Source organism: Dermacentor variabilis, chromosome 11 (assembly GCF_050947875.1).
Source record: "Dermacentor variabilis isolate Ectoservices chromosome 11, ASM5094787v1, whole genome shotgun sequence".
Lineage (NCBI taxonomy): Eukaryota > Metazoa > Arthropoda > Arachnida > Ixodida > Ixodidae > Dermacentor > Dermacentor variabilis.
The window spans coordinates 21,564,157-21,580,942 of NC_134578.1; the positions used below are offsets into that span (position 1 = coordinate 21,564,157).

Genomic DNA, 16,786 nt, shown 5'->3' on the forward strand with positions numbered 1-16,786 from the left:
CTCCGCTCTCCCATTCACCGCTGTCCGCCTACATTGCGTCACGCCGCGACCGAGCCTTCGGAGTACCACTATAGCCTTGGTCGACCGAGGCGACCTCCAAGGACAATTTGTACGTGTAATTACAGCCTACAACGGAGTCGTATGCCTATTACGAGAAAAATCCTAACAGTTATTCGCTTAACCACGACAACTGTCCTCATAGATGCTGCCAGTTTTTTCCCCCTCTAGTAACGCGTAAGTTCGGTAGTCTGCGCCTGAGTCAAAGGCTTCCTGCAATTAGCGTGCCGGTTAAAGTATATGGTAGGCATTCGACGACGAAATATCCGCTCCTGGCTAGGGCGGGCAAGATAGAATAGAAAGGAGCGCCCCTTCTTTGCCACTAGACGTTTCGGTCCTCGAAGTACTAGGCACTACACAGATCTGAAGCTTCGATTACAGGAGCGAGGAACAAGAAAACACGCCTGAAGCGGATTCACGTTTGTTTAAGCCACGTTATGCAACGCTTACGAAGCTCCGTAGGAAACCGGTCACGCGCAAGCACCTGTACAGTAAAGTTTACCTCGTCACTGATTTTTACGCAAACGACCACAAACGCGAAATAAAGAGAATCACCGATGCAGCGCACCGTCGCATTTTCTGAGAAATCCGAGAGGCCCCCAACGTCAGCTCTGAAGGCAACCGAACCGAACTAACGCTTATAGCAGGAACATGCGCAGGCTGTTGTCGGCTCGTCTATAGCGCGTGCTTAAAGGGACACTAAAGGCAAATAATAAGTCAAGCTAAAGTGACGCAGTAGTGCTGGAGGACGTCTAAGGCGTCAATATTATTACGAACAGAGATTTAGCAATCGAGAAATCGAGGTAAATGCAGGACGCCGTTAGAGACACCCCCGGGTCATTCAAGTACTAGCCCGATGACGAAGGCACTCCTCATGTCACTAGTACACAACCACCCGCAATAAAGAGGAAGGGGAGGATTAGATTTTAATGAAGAGAAAGGAGGAGAGGTCGGCCTGGAGAGCGTGTCTATAGCCTGCTACTCCTCACTGGGGAATGGGGAAGCGGGAAAAGCAGGGAAAGGTAGGTGGCGGGTGACTACGTTATGGTACAATGAGCCGCTCTATATGTACTCAATAAAGAGATCACTGCATAGCATTATAAGACGAAAGAAAATGCTATTAGTCCAGTTCCACTTCACTTTTAGAAAAAAAAAAACTCATCGACGTAACCCTTGACAACAACGCGTGCGGTCTCATGGTTTTGTTTTCTCCCACTCCGCACCCGCCCACGCTTTCACGTTTCAGTAGTTTCGTCATAGCGTAGTGCTGCGCTGGTTTTACTTGCCCACGAAACTCGCACAAACTACAAGTAGCAGAGAATGCCACACCCACGCGATGTCGCCGGATCCCCAAACGGCCCACAGCACTTGACCAAGAGCAGCTGCAGCAGCGAACCCAACGCTGTGTCGTGGCTCAGTTTCTCCATGGCCGTGCGTTCGCGTTTTACTCGCCAACGGACCAACGATATGAAATGGCGGTGATGGCTAATGCAACGTGGCTAATGATGGCTAATGCAATTTCTAGAAAGGCGGGTGTGTCGTGTGCCAGCGCACCTTCTGTTTTCCTGTCATCCAAAGAAACTTAAGTTTCTGAGCATGACCACCTGATGTAGGCACTTCGTTCTTGTGACGTCATGAAGGAAAATGTTCTTATGATGCAATTTTGTAAGCACACAACCAGTTGTTAGTAAGCGCTTGTGTTGTCTGCTCCTCACTTTGTCCTTGTTTGTGCGCGCTTTACTGTGATCTGCTCTGCTGCTAGGTTTCTGGAATGCTATTTTAATAGCCCAAATAGACTTTGTATTTACCTTCAGTGTGCCTTTAAAGCGCGTCAAGCGGCTAGCCGCTGCTGTTGCCGCCCAGCTACAGAAAAAACGCATAGGTAGAGACGCCTTTCCTCGGGCTGATATCTCACGACAACGCAGCTCGGAGTGCTGTGTTTAAGAACCTCGGCGACGTGACAAGAGTTCTTTTCGCCGAGTTACTCGCTTATCTCGTACGCTGGCACTTCTTGCAAGCGCCGCATTTAAATTGAAGCGAGCAGCGCAGCAGAGATGCGAGATAGGCAAAGAAATAAACATCAGCTTGGAGATGAAGCAACGCCGGAGGATCTGGCAGCGTTAGCGAGTCCGTATGGTGCAGCGGATCACAAAGCATTCCGCTGCGCACGTCGTCTACACTGGCCTCCGGCTATCGATTAAAGGTGGTTTCTAGCACGGGTGCGGGAAGCTACGGCCCGAGGAAGAGATGACAAAGCACCATGCTGACAAACTCAAACAAGGGCGACAGTGATCGTACAAGAGCCTTGAGCTGCAACAACACATCCAGCAAGGAAGAGAACAAGCGCTACATACTGCAGCGCTCGTAAAAAAAAAAAAAAAGTTTCGAAGCCACGTCGCGGGTGACCAGACGTGCAAGCCAGGCGGTTTCGAGGTTCCAGTTGCACGTCCAGCACGCTTCAGAAGCTTAGCTGAAGTGACACATTAATTAAATTTAAACACCGGGGTGCTTACACGACAAAACCGAGATGCGATTGAGAGGCACGCAGTAGAGGAGACTCAGTATCATTCTGATCACCTGCGGTGCCTTAACGTGCGCCTAAATCAAACTATACGAGCGTTTTCGCAATTCGCCCCCACCAAAATGCGGTCGCCGCCGCCGGGATCGAACCAGTGGTTTCGAGCTTAGCGACGAAACTCCATAGCCACTATAGCCAACAAAGTGAAACAAGGGAATGGCGCTGTATTGATCCCAAGCATCGAATATTCGAGGATGGGAGGTTTTAGGGCATGTCACCTGTTAAAAACTCCCAGGTGGGTTTATTTTCATTTACAGTGCAAGCCACCGCGGTGGGCATGTGAGCACATACAGTGCCGTCCGTACCACTCTCTGGCTTTAATCTAATGTAATATACCGTAATACCTGAATAGGGGAATTTAAGAATTAATATATGACGGATGACGCAGGTGGCGACGATAATTCTACTAACGTTCCAATACACAACGCACAACAAGAAGTAAGATCACGAGCGACGTGGCTTCACAGCTTTTTTGACAGTCGCGAGCATCAAGCACGAGCAAAAGCCGGTTCCGGACAAGACGTGCGGGCAATCCGTGGGCAACGCATCATCGGCTAAACACGGAAGCTCACAAACATACAATAAGCAGCGGCGGCGGCGGCGGCGGTGGCAGCAGCAGCAGCAGCAACAGCAAACAGGGACCAGCGAAGCGGCAACGACCACAGCCTGGAGCTGCGAGGGAGGCAGTGGTCAGTCGCTCGCTCGCTCGCTCGCTTGCACGCTTGCACGCGCGAGGTCGAAGCGGTGCGCACGCAGCCAAGACGAACCGAAGCAAGCGCAGGCAGACGACACGACGTGGCAGCAGACGATCCCTAACGGTGCAGCGGAGCAACAGACGTGCAGAAGGCAGGTGCGAGCCGCGTGCTTCTCGAAGTGGCGGCGTCGTGAGACGTATAAGGCAGCAGCGGCAGTAGGAGGGAGGGGGCAGCGCACCTTTGCGGGCGTCACGGTGGCCACGTCGTGCATCAGCTGGCGGTCGAGCAGCAGCTTGCGGGCGTCCTCCAGTTCCCTGTGCTCCCGCTCGGAGGCGCGCTTGAGGTTCTCCACGTGCGCCACCATCACCTCGAACGCCCTGCTCATGCGCTCCTCCTGGAGGAGGAGGAGGAGGAGGAGGGGGGAGCGGCGCCGCGGTCGGAGGCCGCGAGACGTTACGACGACGTCACGGTAAACGTCACGGCAGCACGTGCCGCCTCCTGGCGGCACTGACGCGAACACAGCGCAGCGCACACAACAAAGACGTTTCATCACAGGCGACGTGTGCTCACATCGACAGGATTGAGAGAGCGTCGGCGCACAGGTTGGCCGCTGACCTGGCTTCACAATGTCACGTGACGTCAACTGGACAAGCGACTATAATATGCCGCCCCCCACAAACACCGAGAGTTCACTAAAAAGCAACAAGAGGCAATTACAGTGCGCATGGTGTTAAGCCTCATGTGGTGTTAGGCCTGGTGTTAGGCCTTGCGATAAAGCTGGCACTATACACGCACGCAAGGTTTAGACTTGCTCTGCAAGAATAGCTTCGTGACGTAGGGTGCGCTAACGATAGGAACATACCGCCCAGCTGCAGCCTACGTATCGCGCCCAGCCACTTGCAAGTGTATGGTATACGCTTCACCTGGGTTTTGACTTTTACCTCAGAAGACTTGCAAGACTACGTTTTGAGGTTATATGCAATATATAATATATTATAGCAATATATAAGCAACTAGCTCATTCCACATAAGCAGTGTGGGCATTCCTAAAGTTCTATTCCGGACAGTTGCTTTTGAAGAACTTTATTTGTACAGAGTCGTTCATTGCTCCCTCCTCTCTCCCCGAACAAAAAAAGAATTACAAACTATTAAGCAAGCAAAACAGTTATTAAAAACGCTGAAAGGCCATTAGAAATAACTTTCTATATTTAGTTGCCACTTAAAGCGACAGTTTCTCCCACGTCCTCAAAAGAGCAACAGTTCCTTTCTATTCACCGAGAAGCACGCATACACACAAAAAAAGCCAGGAAAACCAGAGACTAATTGCTTCTCAGAAATGCAGGCGGCGCTGCTAATCAGCCGACAACACTGGGATAATGGCGCGCCTCGCACAAGTCACGTGGTCCCCCTCGCGGTAGCCTACACAGGGCAGTCCACATCTCGGGAGCCTGACAGCGACCATAAAGTCGATTACGCCCACCTTTTCTTGCAAACTGAATTAAGGCGAGCTCGTTAGCATCGGCGTCCGTCAGGCCCTGCGGTGCCCGAGGGCAACAGGCCGGCGATAAGCGGCAGCAAAACAGCAAGGCGTGCGTCCCAGTAAGATTTAACAACGCCTCATTCCTTGTACACTGTGTGACCGCGGGGCAAGAACCCCCCCCCCCCTCCCTTTAATGAATGCCAAGGGAGGAAGGCAACCGCCAGCAATTATAGACCGTCGGTGCGGGCAAATGGACGCTGGTGTGTACGAGAACAAAATGCGGCGTTTCACACCCTTGAGCACGTGGCGCACACACGCACGTCACGTGACGTGTTGGACGCAGCTTCTCGCCGTGCTAGAGTGCCGGACGGAACATGGCAGCCACGGTAACGTCGCACACGTATACGGTGTCTTGCTTTCTGACGGTAACGGCATTTTCACCGGGTTATCACCGTTTATAAATATATATTTATGCTTCGGCGCAAGAAGCGCCCGTCTTGCTGCCACGTTTACGTGTTTACCCGGCCTTTCGACGTGCTTTAGTAGACCAAAGATGGCGGTCACAATGACGTCACTGCAAACCATTTACAACGGCGCGTTGGACGTTGCCGGAAACGGCCGAAACGGCAAATGCGATGAAAGTTTCGAGACACATCCGTCGGACGTTTGACCCGAAACAACCGGTAAACCATATGTACAGCCTATAAGCGCACTTTCATGGCTATGAAAGCATACACACAAGCCAGCACTAGCAGTGTTTGCCTGCAAGTATCACCTGTATCGCTAGCTATAGCAGCTGGATGCCTTAAATACCGTGTTATTTTTCTGTGCCAGGTCACAAAAAAAAAAAGAAACATTCGCACGTTTTTCCTTTATTACTTTACCGGGCCTCAAATAGAATTCACTCGTAATGAGAGCCTGATATGTGCTTCAAGGCCCTTATAAAATATTCATATCTCTAAGGGATCCGGCAAATCTCGCTCGCTGATATGAACTTACTGTAATCTGTCCTTCGAATAAAGAAAAATGCAAACGAGGGCCTTAAAGGACACACTTTAACGCGGACGCGTTAAGTCTTCGACGCACCGGTGATGCCTCGACCGTTGCCTCCGAAACCGCGCACCTTTCCAAACGTGCACCATTGGTATTTCAGATGCCACACCACGCGACGAGGGCGAGAGCGGGCGGGCGAGACTGAGCCAGCGAGGCGCCCCGGGCACGTACCTGTTGGACGGCCCCGTACACCTCGGCCTGGCTGGACACTCGGTCGGTGGACTGCTGGATGACGTCGACGTGGTTGCGGATCTGCGCAACCACTTCCCGGACGCGCTCGTCGTCCGTGCACAGCGAGTCGAGGGTCTGCTTGAACACCGCAGCGAGGCGGGGAGTGGAGGGGGGAGGGAAAGTGGGAACAAAAGCAAGCTTCAATGACTAGCTTTTTAGACAGGCCCAGGGAACGTAAGCGGCTTTTATTAAAACCCCTCGTGCACGACCCAAGCGTCAACAAAATGCGATCCGACAACAACGAAATCGCTGCTTCCCGAACAGGTGAATGCGCCCGCGAATTTCAAACGATCGACGCGCCCTCGACCGAAAGAAAACGCGTTTCTTCGAGGAGTCCGTGGTGTGTTCTGCCGCACGCATATCTGCACAGTCGAAGGAGTGAACACGCATAAGAGTAGGTGCCAACCGCAGCCTCCGAGATCGCACCGTCCGATCTCGAAGGCCATATCTTAACTAAGGAGCTTCCCACAAAAAATCACGAGAGGAAATGCTGGCGCTAGTAGAGAAGTTTAGCTTGCCCGGTATTCGGGTAAACCCAGGCGGAACACAGGCAGTGACGCGATTGCGCCTGTGCTGAAAATTTACACCAGCAGCGAAGTAGCATACACTTGATTAAGGCAATATTAACTGTTTTTTGGTAATCGCAAATAGAATCAGGAACACCTTAGACTTCTGTCAACCAAAGGACCAGGCAGGATTCCGTAAAGGCTACTCAACAATAGACCGTATTCACACCATCAATCAGGTTATAGAGAAATGTACGGAATATAACCAACCCTTATATATAGCTTTGATTACGAGAAAGCGTTTGATTCAGTCGAAACCCAGCAGTCATGGAGGCATTACGGAATCGGGGTGTAGACGAGCCGTATGTAAAAATACTGAAAGATATCAATAGCGGCTCCACAGCCACCGTAGTCCTCCATAAAGCAACCAACAAAATCCCAATAAAGAAAGCCGTCAGGCAGGGAGATACGATCTCTCCAATGCTATTCACAGCGTGTTTACAGGAGGTATTCAGAGACCTGGATAGGGAAGAATTGGGGATAAATGTTAATGGAGAATACCTTAGTAACTTGCGATTCGCTGATGATATTTCCTTGCTTAGTAACTCAGGGGACCAATTGCAATACATGCTCACTGACCTGGAGAGGCAAAGCAGAAGGGTGGGTCTTAAAATTAATCTGCAGAGAACTAAAGTAATGTTTAACAGTCTCGAAAGGGAACAGCAGTTTACGATAGGTAGCGAGGCACTGGAAGTGGTAAGGGAATACATCTACTTAGGGCAGGTATTGACCACGGATCCGGATCATGAGACTGAAATAACCAGAAGAATAAGAATGGGCTGGGGAGCGTTTGGCAGGCATTCTCAGATCATGAACAGCAAGTTGCCATTTTCCCTCAAGAGAAAAGTGTACAACCAGCTGTGTCTTACCAGTACTCACGTACGGGGCAGAAAAATGGAGGCTTACGAAAAGGGTTCTACTTAAATTGAGGACGACGCAACGAGCTATGGAAATAAGAATGATGGGTATAACGTTAAGGGATAAGAAAAGAGCAGATTGGGTGAGGGAACAAACCCGAGTTAATGACATCTTAGTTGAAATCAAGAAAAAGAAATGGGCATGGGCAGAACATGTAATGAGGAGGGAAGATAACCGATGGTCATTAAGGGTTACGGACTGGATTCCAAGAGAAGGGAAGCGCAACAGGGGGCGGCAGAAAGTTAGGTGGGCGGATGAGATTAAGAAGTTTGCAGGGACAACATGGCCACAACTAGTACATGACCGGGGTAGTTGGAAAAGTATGGGAGATGCCGTTGCCCTGCAGTGGGCGTAACCAGGCTGCTGCTGATGATAATGATGAACTGTTTTTGCCGCTTGAGCTCTGCGCCACCAGGTGGCTGCACCATGCAGGACGCTCCCATTTACCCGAATACCGTACAAGCTACAACTCTCTAGTGCCTACGGGAAGCTGCAACCGTGGCGGCTCGGCCAGCACGGGGACGATGGTGCATAGTACATGGAGTTACCTAATCTTTGTCCTTCCATCTTCAAATGGCCTTGTCACATTGAACAAAATATTTTGCTATAGATGCAACAATGTGTAATCATTATGCATGTGCACGCAGCCACTTGCCTTCTGCGCGTTCAGATAAACTGGATTGCTCCAATATGTAGATATATAAAAGAGTACAAAGCGCGCTGGACGACAAGACACAATAACGTCCGAAAGCCGCAAGCACGACGCTCAAACAAATCATATCCACTACCCACAATTCCCATGCCAGGAAAACGATCGCAGCGCCAGAGTTCTCTCTATAGTAGACTTAGTATGGGAGAGTCTGCGGCGCATACAATACTGCACACAAGCGCACACGCACCTGCGCGAGATCCCGAATGGCGTTGAGCTCGGCCTGGATGTTGCCCTCGGCGATGTCCCGGTGCCGCTGGTGCAGTTCGAGTCGCTTGGTCAGCGTCAGCCGGTCGGTCTTGAAGCCCAGGGAGAGGGTGGTGAACTTGTTCTGCGAAGCGGGCACGCAGCATGCAAAACCGAAACTATGAGCGAAGCCTAATTGAATGCAAGGAAAGAGCTAGCAGTAGCAGTACTAGTTGGTAGTAGTAGAAGAAGTAGTAGTAGTAGTAGAAGTAGTAGTCACACTGAAAAGTTCCGCATGCATTTCAATGAATCCACATGTTATCCCTGCGAGTATTGCGGATATTACGCGGCCTCTTGCGCAGGCTGCAAGGAGGGCGTCATGCGTAGTGCCGAATTTTTTTTCGCGCTGCAAACTATAGCTTCAAACTACAGACAGTGTGCACGGGTTTAAAACTTATGGTTAAACCAGGCGCTTAAGTGAGACATTAGCTCATTCACGTTATTTCATTCTTTTTTTTTCATTTACCCAGGTGCATTTATTTTTTCGAGTAATTTTCGTCACTCACAGCGGCTTAGTTCATATGGAAGTGTAATGGAGCGGCACGAAGCACACGCCACCGACTTCATCACCTAATCCCCGAGGTAGATATATCTTAAATACCAAGTGAGCTTATCAAATGGCGGACGGATGCATAGGCTGCAACGAAGTTTTGTATTCCCTCCCCTCCTCATACTGGTGCTCATTAAGCTTTTGCGATGGGGGTACCCATACCTGCCACCTGGGAACATTAAAATTCGTAAAAATCTTGCGTACACTACATCAGAAGAGAGTGTTTGGATCTGACCGCTGGTACGATCTGTTGGGAACTCGGCGCTGACGCCCGTGGTTGTACCTGGGTCGCAAGCCCCAAGGGTAGCGTTGGCCTGGCGGCCTGGGGTACAACTGGAAGCATCCGAAGGTCCCGGCAAAGCATGAGTCGACTGGTAACAACGAAACAACTTGTTTATTTTAACATCGCAAAGAGTTGGCGGTCAGGTTGACCGAAGTAGAGAGACGGGAGAGCACTTCACTCAACAGAAGAAATCGGAGCCCTCCTTTTTGGCGTCCGGGGGCAGCTGTTTTTATACTCTCGCAGTTGAGGGCAAGAAGGAACCCCTCAAAAGACGAGCACGTGAATGTACAATGGGCTAATGGTGACGCACACTGTCGTGGCGCTGCGCACGATCTCGTAGCACCCTGTCGTGGCGCTGCGCACGATCTCGTAGCACTCTGTCGTGGCGCTGCGCACGATCTCGTAGCACCCTGTCGTGGCGCTGCCGGTCGGACACAATGACTGTAATGAGAGGCTGGTCCCTGCTTTGGCATCGCCTGTTTCGGGCACAATGACTGGAACGAGATCCCTGCTTTGGCATCGCCTGTTTCGGGCCCAATAACTGGAATGAGATCCCTGCTTTGGCATCGCCTGTTTCGGGCAAAATGACTGGAATGCGAGGAGGATCCCTAGGCGGTCGCATCGCCGCAGACGCGCCTGGAAACACCTGGCGATGAGTGTTGCGGCGACGACGATCGGGCCAAAATGTCTGCCGCCCCGCCGCAGTCGCGCCGGCAAAACCACGTGTCGCAGGCGAAACGCAACAGACCGCCCCGCCGGGGGAAGGAGATCCCGATGGACAGGGGACTGCATCCGCTGTCCGGAGGGATGTCGCTCGATGATGCTCATAACCGAAGTCGGGCGTCCCTTGACGTTTCTTGAGCGCAGCGCACAGAGAAGGCCTCGTTCTCTCGTTCAGGTTCGCACGGGACACTGCAAAGTGACTTCGGGAGAGTACACATTTTTGTTCTCGTTCCCGGTAAGCGTTAGAACTACGCTGAAACTCAACCGCTCAGTCAGCAAGCACGGCACAACCCTCACTAAGCCCTGCCAGGCTCTTTCCCCTTTTTATACCACTGCCTAGTTCCTTACAGTAGTCTAGCATCACTCAGAACGCGTCCACAAATTGAAAACTTGCACTAGAAAGCATATCATCACTTTGAAACACTAAACAAAAGCAATATGTTAAAAAAATCCTGCCTCAGAAAAAAAACATCAGTAACAAACAATTTTGAGGCTGATTCCTACGTTAGGGGCTTCGACTTAAGCCATCGGCGTTACCGTTGAGACTCCCCTTTTTGTAACGCACCTCAAAGGAATATTGTTGTAAAGCGAGGCTCCAGCGCAGGAGGCGGCCATTTTTGGGAGAGATGGTCTGCAGCCATTGGAGAGGGCAGTGATCCGTCTCAATGATAAACCTCGAGCCGGCTAGATAGCATGACAATTTCTGAACGGCCCACACGAGACACGCACACTCTTTCTCGGTGGCGCTATACGCCTGCTCACGACTGGTCAGCTTACGACTAGCATACAGGACGGGGTGTTCTACTTCTCCATTTTCCCGTTGGCACAGTACAACGCCCATGCCTCGCTCACTAGCATCGCACTGAACAATGAACCCTTTTGTATAGTCTGGCGATCGTAGCACAGGCTGGCTTGTTAGGGCACTCTTTAGGGCGCTAAAAGCTCTTTCCTTTGTCTCGTCCCAGACGACTGTTTGAGGCTCTGTTTTTCTTAGAGCATCCGTCAGGGGAGCCGCGATATCAGAGTACCTAGGGATGTACCTCTGATAGTAGCCGGCGACACCCAAGAACGACCGAATATCGGTCTTGGTGCGCGGTTGCGGAAAGTCTCGCACAGCGGCCACTTTTATTTCAGAGGGGCGGCGACGACCCTGACCAATCATGTGACCGAGGTAGACAACCTCGGCCTGTGCTAACTGGCACTTAGGAGCCTTGACTGTCAAGCCCGCTTCGAGCAGGCGGGTTAGCACTGCCCGCAAGTGTGCCATATGCTCAGACCAGGATGCGGAGAATATCGCTACGTCGTCTAGATACGGTAAAGCGAATTCTTGCTGTCCCCGCAACACTTTATCCATGAGACTTGAAAAACAGTATGGCGCGTTCTTCAAACCAAAACTCAACACTTTAGGACGGAATGTTCCCATTGGTGAAATGAACGCCGCATACCTACTAGCCTCTTCTGTAAGTGGAACCTGCCAATAACCCCTGACAAGATCTAGGGTGGAAATAAACTGAGCGCTACTAACTTTCTCAAGGCGCTCCTCGATGTTAGGGATCGGATAAATTTGATCCTTAGTGATGGAATTAAGCCTGCGGTAGTCGACGCAAGGACGAGGTTCCTTGCCCGGTACCTCAACTAAAATCAAAGGGGAGGTATAATCACTCTCACCTGCCTCAATAACACCGAGCTGTAGCATTTTCTTTACCTCAGCCTCCATAATATCGCTCTGGCGGGGTGACACCCGATACGCCTTGGATCGTACTGGCTCTGGGGAGGTAAGTTCTATATCATGAGTAAGTACAGAAGTCCTACCAGGCCTCTCAGAGAACAGACCTTGAAACTCTCGTAATAGCTGGTGTAGTTCGGTTTTCTGCTCAGGCGACAGCGGTGCTTTACTGATAAGGTCACTAATGACTTGACCGGTGTCTTCCCTGTTCGTCACTGAGCCTAGTCCCGGAAGCTCGACCGGAAGCTCTTCAGGAATGTTTACCATCATGCACACCACTGCTTCCCTTTGTCTATAAGGTTTGAGCAGATTACAGTGGTAAACTTGCTGTGCTTTCCGCTTTCCTGGCAGACTTACCACGTAGTTAACGTCCGACAGTTTCTGAACAATTCGTGCTGGGCCCTCCCATTGCACGTCTAGTTTGTTGTTTAGCGATGTGCGCAATATCATGACCTCATCGCCAACCTCAAAACGACGGGCCCTGGCTGTCCGATCATAATAAACCTTGGCCCTCTGCTGGGCCTTTGTCATTGCTTCACCTGACAACTCCTGTGCCCTTCTTAAGCGTTCGAGGAGCTTAAGCACGTACTCCACCACGACTGGGTCGTCGCCCCTACCTTCCCATGATTCTCGAAGCATGCGAAGCGGAGATCGAAGCGAGCGACCGTACACCAGTTCAGCTGGCGAAAACCCCGTAGCCGCATGCGGCGCGGTCCTTAAAGCAAACATCACCCCAGGCAGACACAGCTCCCAGTCAGTTTGATGTTCAAAACACAAGGCTCTCAACACGCGCTTCATGACGGAGTGGAGCTTCTCAACGGAATTCGACTGTGGGTGGTACACTGAGCTGTGTAACAGCTTTACCCCACACCTTTCGAGAAAAGTTGTCGTCAAAGCGCTAGTAAACACTGTGCCCTGATCTGATTGAATTTCTGCAGGAAAACCAACTCGCGCAAATATGGACAGTAGTGCATTAACTATCTCAACTGAGCTGAGTTCTTTAAGCGGCACTGCTTCAGGGAACTTTGTCGCTGGGCAGATCACAGTCAAAATGTGTCTGTACCCCGTGGCTGTTACCGGCAGAGGTCCCACAGTATCAATAACGAGCCGTCTAAAAGGCTCCGTAATGATAGGTACCAATTTCAACGGCGCCCTCGATTTGTCCCCTGGTTTGCCCACCCGCTGACAAGTGTCACATGTCCTCACGAAATGGTCTGCGTCCCGAAAACACCCTGGCCAATAGTACTCTTGCAAGAGACGGTCCTTAGTTTTCTTAACTCCTAGGTGTCCGGACCACGAACCCCCATGCGACAAGCGCAACAGATCCTGACGATAGCATTGAGGCACGATCAGCTGATCGAACTCCACTCCTCTTCGGTCTAGATACTTCCGGTAGAGGACTCCACCTCTTTCCACAAAACGCGCAGTTTTCCTGGCGATACCTTCTTTGACATTGCAGCGCACGTTTTCCAGGCTGCCATCCTTTTTTTGCTCGGCTATCAAAGCCGACCGGCTGACTTTTAGCAACCTATCAAGTCCGTCTGACGTAGGCGCGATGAGCAAATCAGTAGATAGCTCTTCTAACTTTCCCGAATCGGGATTTTCCTCTCCAGTATCTGGCGCCTTCAACGCTACAGACTCAATTTTATTCAGTTCGGGCGTGCTCTGAATATCAGCTTGCTGCGCCTCTGACCCCTTTTCGTTGTTTGATAACGTCGGCCCCGCAACTACCGCCTTTGCAGCGAGCTCCCGAACCTTCGATCTGGTTAAGGCCTGAACACTAGCTTCACCAAACAAAAGCCCCTTCTCGCGCAGGAGGTGATCGGACCTGTTTGAAAATAGGTACGGGTACTGGGGGGGCAGCATAGATGACACTGCCGCCTCCGTCTCAAGCGCTCCGAAAGGTCCTTCAATAAGCACTTTTGCTACCGGCAGACACACGCTATGAGCTTCCACGGCTTGCTTGATCCATGCGCACTCGCCCGTGAACATATGGGGTTCTACGTAAGATGGGTGAACTACATCCATCGTAGCTGCGGAATCGCGAAGCACTCGGCACTCTTTCCCGTTCACGAGGAGGTCTCGCATGTAAGGCTCGAGAAGCTTCATGTTCTCGTCAGTGCTGCCTATTGAAAAAAACACAACTTTTGGTGTTGTTTCCGGACACTGCGCCGAAAAGTGACCCGGCTTCTGGCACGTATAACAAACGCCCGCTCGCCTCATCTCGAACCGCTTTCTGCGTTTGGCTGCCGCCGTCTCTTTACGTCTGGTCGGACTGCTTTCACTCGCATCCGCACTACGCGTGTCCCCCTTTAATCTCATGGGCGTGAACTTCGGCCTCTCAAACTTCGAGCCAAATTCACCCTTTTGACCGTCCTTAGCTCCGCGAGCCCGACGCGTCACAAACTCCTCGGCTAGCTCAGCGGCTTTAGCCACCGTACAAACGTCTGGCCTATCCAAGACCCAGTATCGCACGTTCTCCGGTAACCGACTATAAAACTGTTCTAGCCCGAAACACTGCAGAACTTTATCGTGGTCACCAAACGCTTTCTCTTCTTTGAGCCACTCCTGCATGTTCGACATAAGCCTATACGCAAACTCTGTATATGACTCACTTTTGCCTTTCTCATTTTCCCGAAACTTCCGACGGAACGCCTCCGCAGACAGCCGGTACTTTTTTAGCAGACTCGATTTTACTTTGTCGAAATCCTCTGCTTCCTCTCTATCCAAGCGAGCGACTACGTCGGCCGCCTCGCCGGGTAACAAAGTGAGCAAGCGCTGTGGCCACGTTTCTCGAGAGAACCCCTGCTTCTCGCACGTTCGCTCAAAGTTAACCAGGAACAAACCAATGTCCTCTCCAAGCTTAAACGGCCGCATCAGGTCAGTCATTTTGAACAATACTCGTTCTCCTGCACCGTGTGCCTGACTTCCATTACGAGCGCGTTCCATCTCTATCTCGAGACGCTTCATTTCCAAAGCGTGTTGACGGTCACGCTCTTCTTTTTTCTCTTGTTGCTCTCGCTCTTTCTGTTCTTTACGTTCGCGCTCTTCTTTTTCTTTTTGCTCTTTAAGTTCGCGCTCCTGTCTTTTTGCAGTCTCTCTCTCTTCAATGGTCTCAAGGCATTCCGACAGCTCGTCATCCTCAGCCTCTAACTCAAGAATAGCCTTTATCAGTTCCGGTTTTCTTAGTTTGTCTGAGACATCCAGACCCAACTCTCTTGCAAGCTCCAACAATTTCGGTTTGCGCAACGACTTCAAATCCATGGCTGCTCTGAATGCTGCTTTCTCTACTGCTTACTATTGTCTTGCCGCAAACTAACCCGGCAGCAACGACAACCACAATTACCAGCTCTGTTTCTGACACTAACAAAAGCCTGGCAAAGCTCAGAAGAAGAAAGTCCCGCACTCACCAAACCTCGCAGCCAAGAGTCCAGCGCAGTCGTTCCGCTGCAGGCAACCAGTCATCACACAGGGCTCGTTGCACTGCTCCCGGATCGTCGTTTAGCTGCTCAGCATACAGTCAACTGCATCTCTTCGCTGCTGGCCTCCGTTGTCGCGATCTCACCGCTGGCAGACCGTTGTTTGAAGTCGTAGGCGATCCCACCGCTGCCACCAGATGTTTGGATCTGACCGCTGGTACGATCTGTTGGGAACTCGGCGCTGACGCCCGTGGTTGTACCTGGGTCGCAAGCCCCAAGGGTAGCGTTGGCCTGGCGGCCTGGGGTACAACTGGAAGCATCCGAAGGTCCCGGCAAAGCATGAGTCGACTGGTAACAACGAAACAACTTGTTTATTTTAACATCGCAAAGAGTTGGCGGTCAGGTTGACCGAAGTAGAGAGACGGGAGAGCACTTCACTCAACAGAAGAAATCGGAGCCCTCCTTTTTGGCGTCCGGGGGCAGCTGTTTTTATACTCTCGCAGTTGAGGGCAAGAAGGAACCCCTCAAAAGACGAGCACGTGAATGTACAATGGGCTAATGGTGACGCACACTGTCGTGGCGCTGCGCACGATCTCGTAGCACCCTGTCGTGGCGCTGCGCACGATCTCGTAGCACTCTGTCGTGGCGCTGCGCACGATCTCGTAGCACCCTGTCGTGGCGCTGCCGGTCGGACACAATGACTGTAATGAGAGGCTGGTCCCTGCTTTGGCATCGCCTGTTTCGGGCACAATGACTGGAACGAGATCCCTGCTTTGGCATCGCCTGTTTCGGGCCCAATAACTGGAATGAGATCCCTGCTTTGGCATCGCCTGTTTCGGGCAAAATGACTGGAATGCGAGGAGGATCCCTAGGCGGTCGCATCGCCGCAGACGCGCCTGGAAACACCTGGCGATGAGTGTTGCGGCGACGACGATCGGGCCAAAATGTCTGCCGCCCCGCCGCAGTCGCGCCGGCAAAACCACGTGTCGCAGGCGAAACGCAACAAGAGGAAGGGGCGGACAGATGGAAGAGGGATAGCAGACATTTTCTTTTTTTGAAAGTTTGCTCTCACCGCACACCTTTTGTGGCATACGTACGCAATTTTATTAACAATGGTTTATCTATAGACACAGCATACGAGAAGCCACAAACATGGAAAAACGCGAACTGGCAAGCATCACACTATTTTTAGGTCACAGTTACCTTCCTCTTTTTTAGTGCTTCTGGCAATTGCCGATTTCAGATGGTAGAGCGGCTGCCACGGAAAGACCGGGTTCTTTCTTGCTTTATTTATTTGTTTCCATTGCTAAAAATACAATGGCGGGGGCTAAGATAAAAGCTGCAGTGAGACAGCTTGACATGGCCCTTAGCCCCCGTGTTACATGGTGGCAGTGAGTCGCGCAATCAACCGCATGCAGAAAACATTACATATAAATATTAAGTACAATAATTACTTAATTCAAGTGAATTTTCTATGGGGGAACAAAGAAATTGGATAATGACAAAAAAACAATGTAGGTAGTACGCACCACCACATTACATACACTTGGCA

At 51.2% G+C, this 16,786-nt stretch overlaps 1 protein-coding gene across 7 annotated transcripts in view; it reads right to left on the minus strand.

Moving 5' to 3' along the window:
* Positions 1-16,786, minus strand: part of LOC142563919 (uncharacterized) — a 253,141-nt gene that overhangs the window by 15,530 nt on the left and 220,825 nt on the right. For 5 of the 7 annotated variants that reach the window (XM_075674643.1, XM_075674639.1, XM_075674641.1 and 2 more), the window contains exons 29-31: positions 8,478-8,618; positions 6,035-6,169; positions 3,569-3,724 (exon numbers count right to left, since the gene is read on the minus strand). In XM_075674643.1, coding sequence (XP_075530758.1) covers positions 3,569-3,724; positions 6,035-6,169; positions 8,478-8,618 — 432 coding nt within the window. The remainder of the gene's footprint in view (positions 1-3,568; positions 3,725-6,034; positions 6,170-8,477; positions 8,619-16,786) is intronic. The other 2 variants (XM_075674642.1, XM_075674644.1) reach the window with 1 other exon arrangement.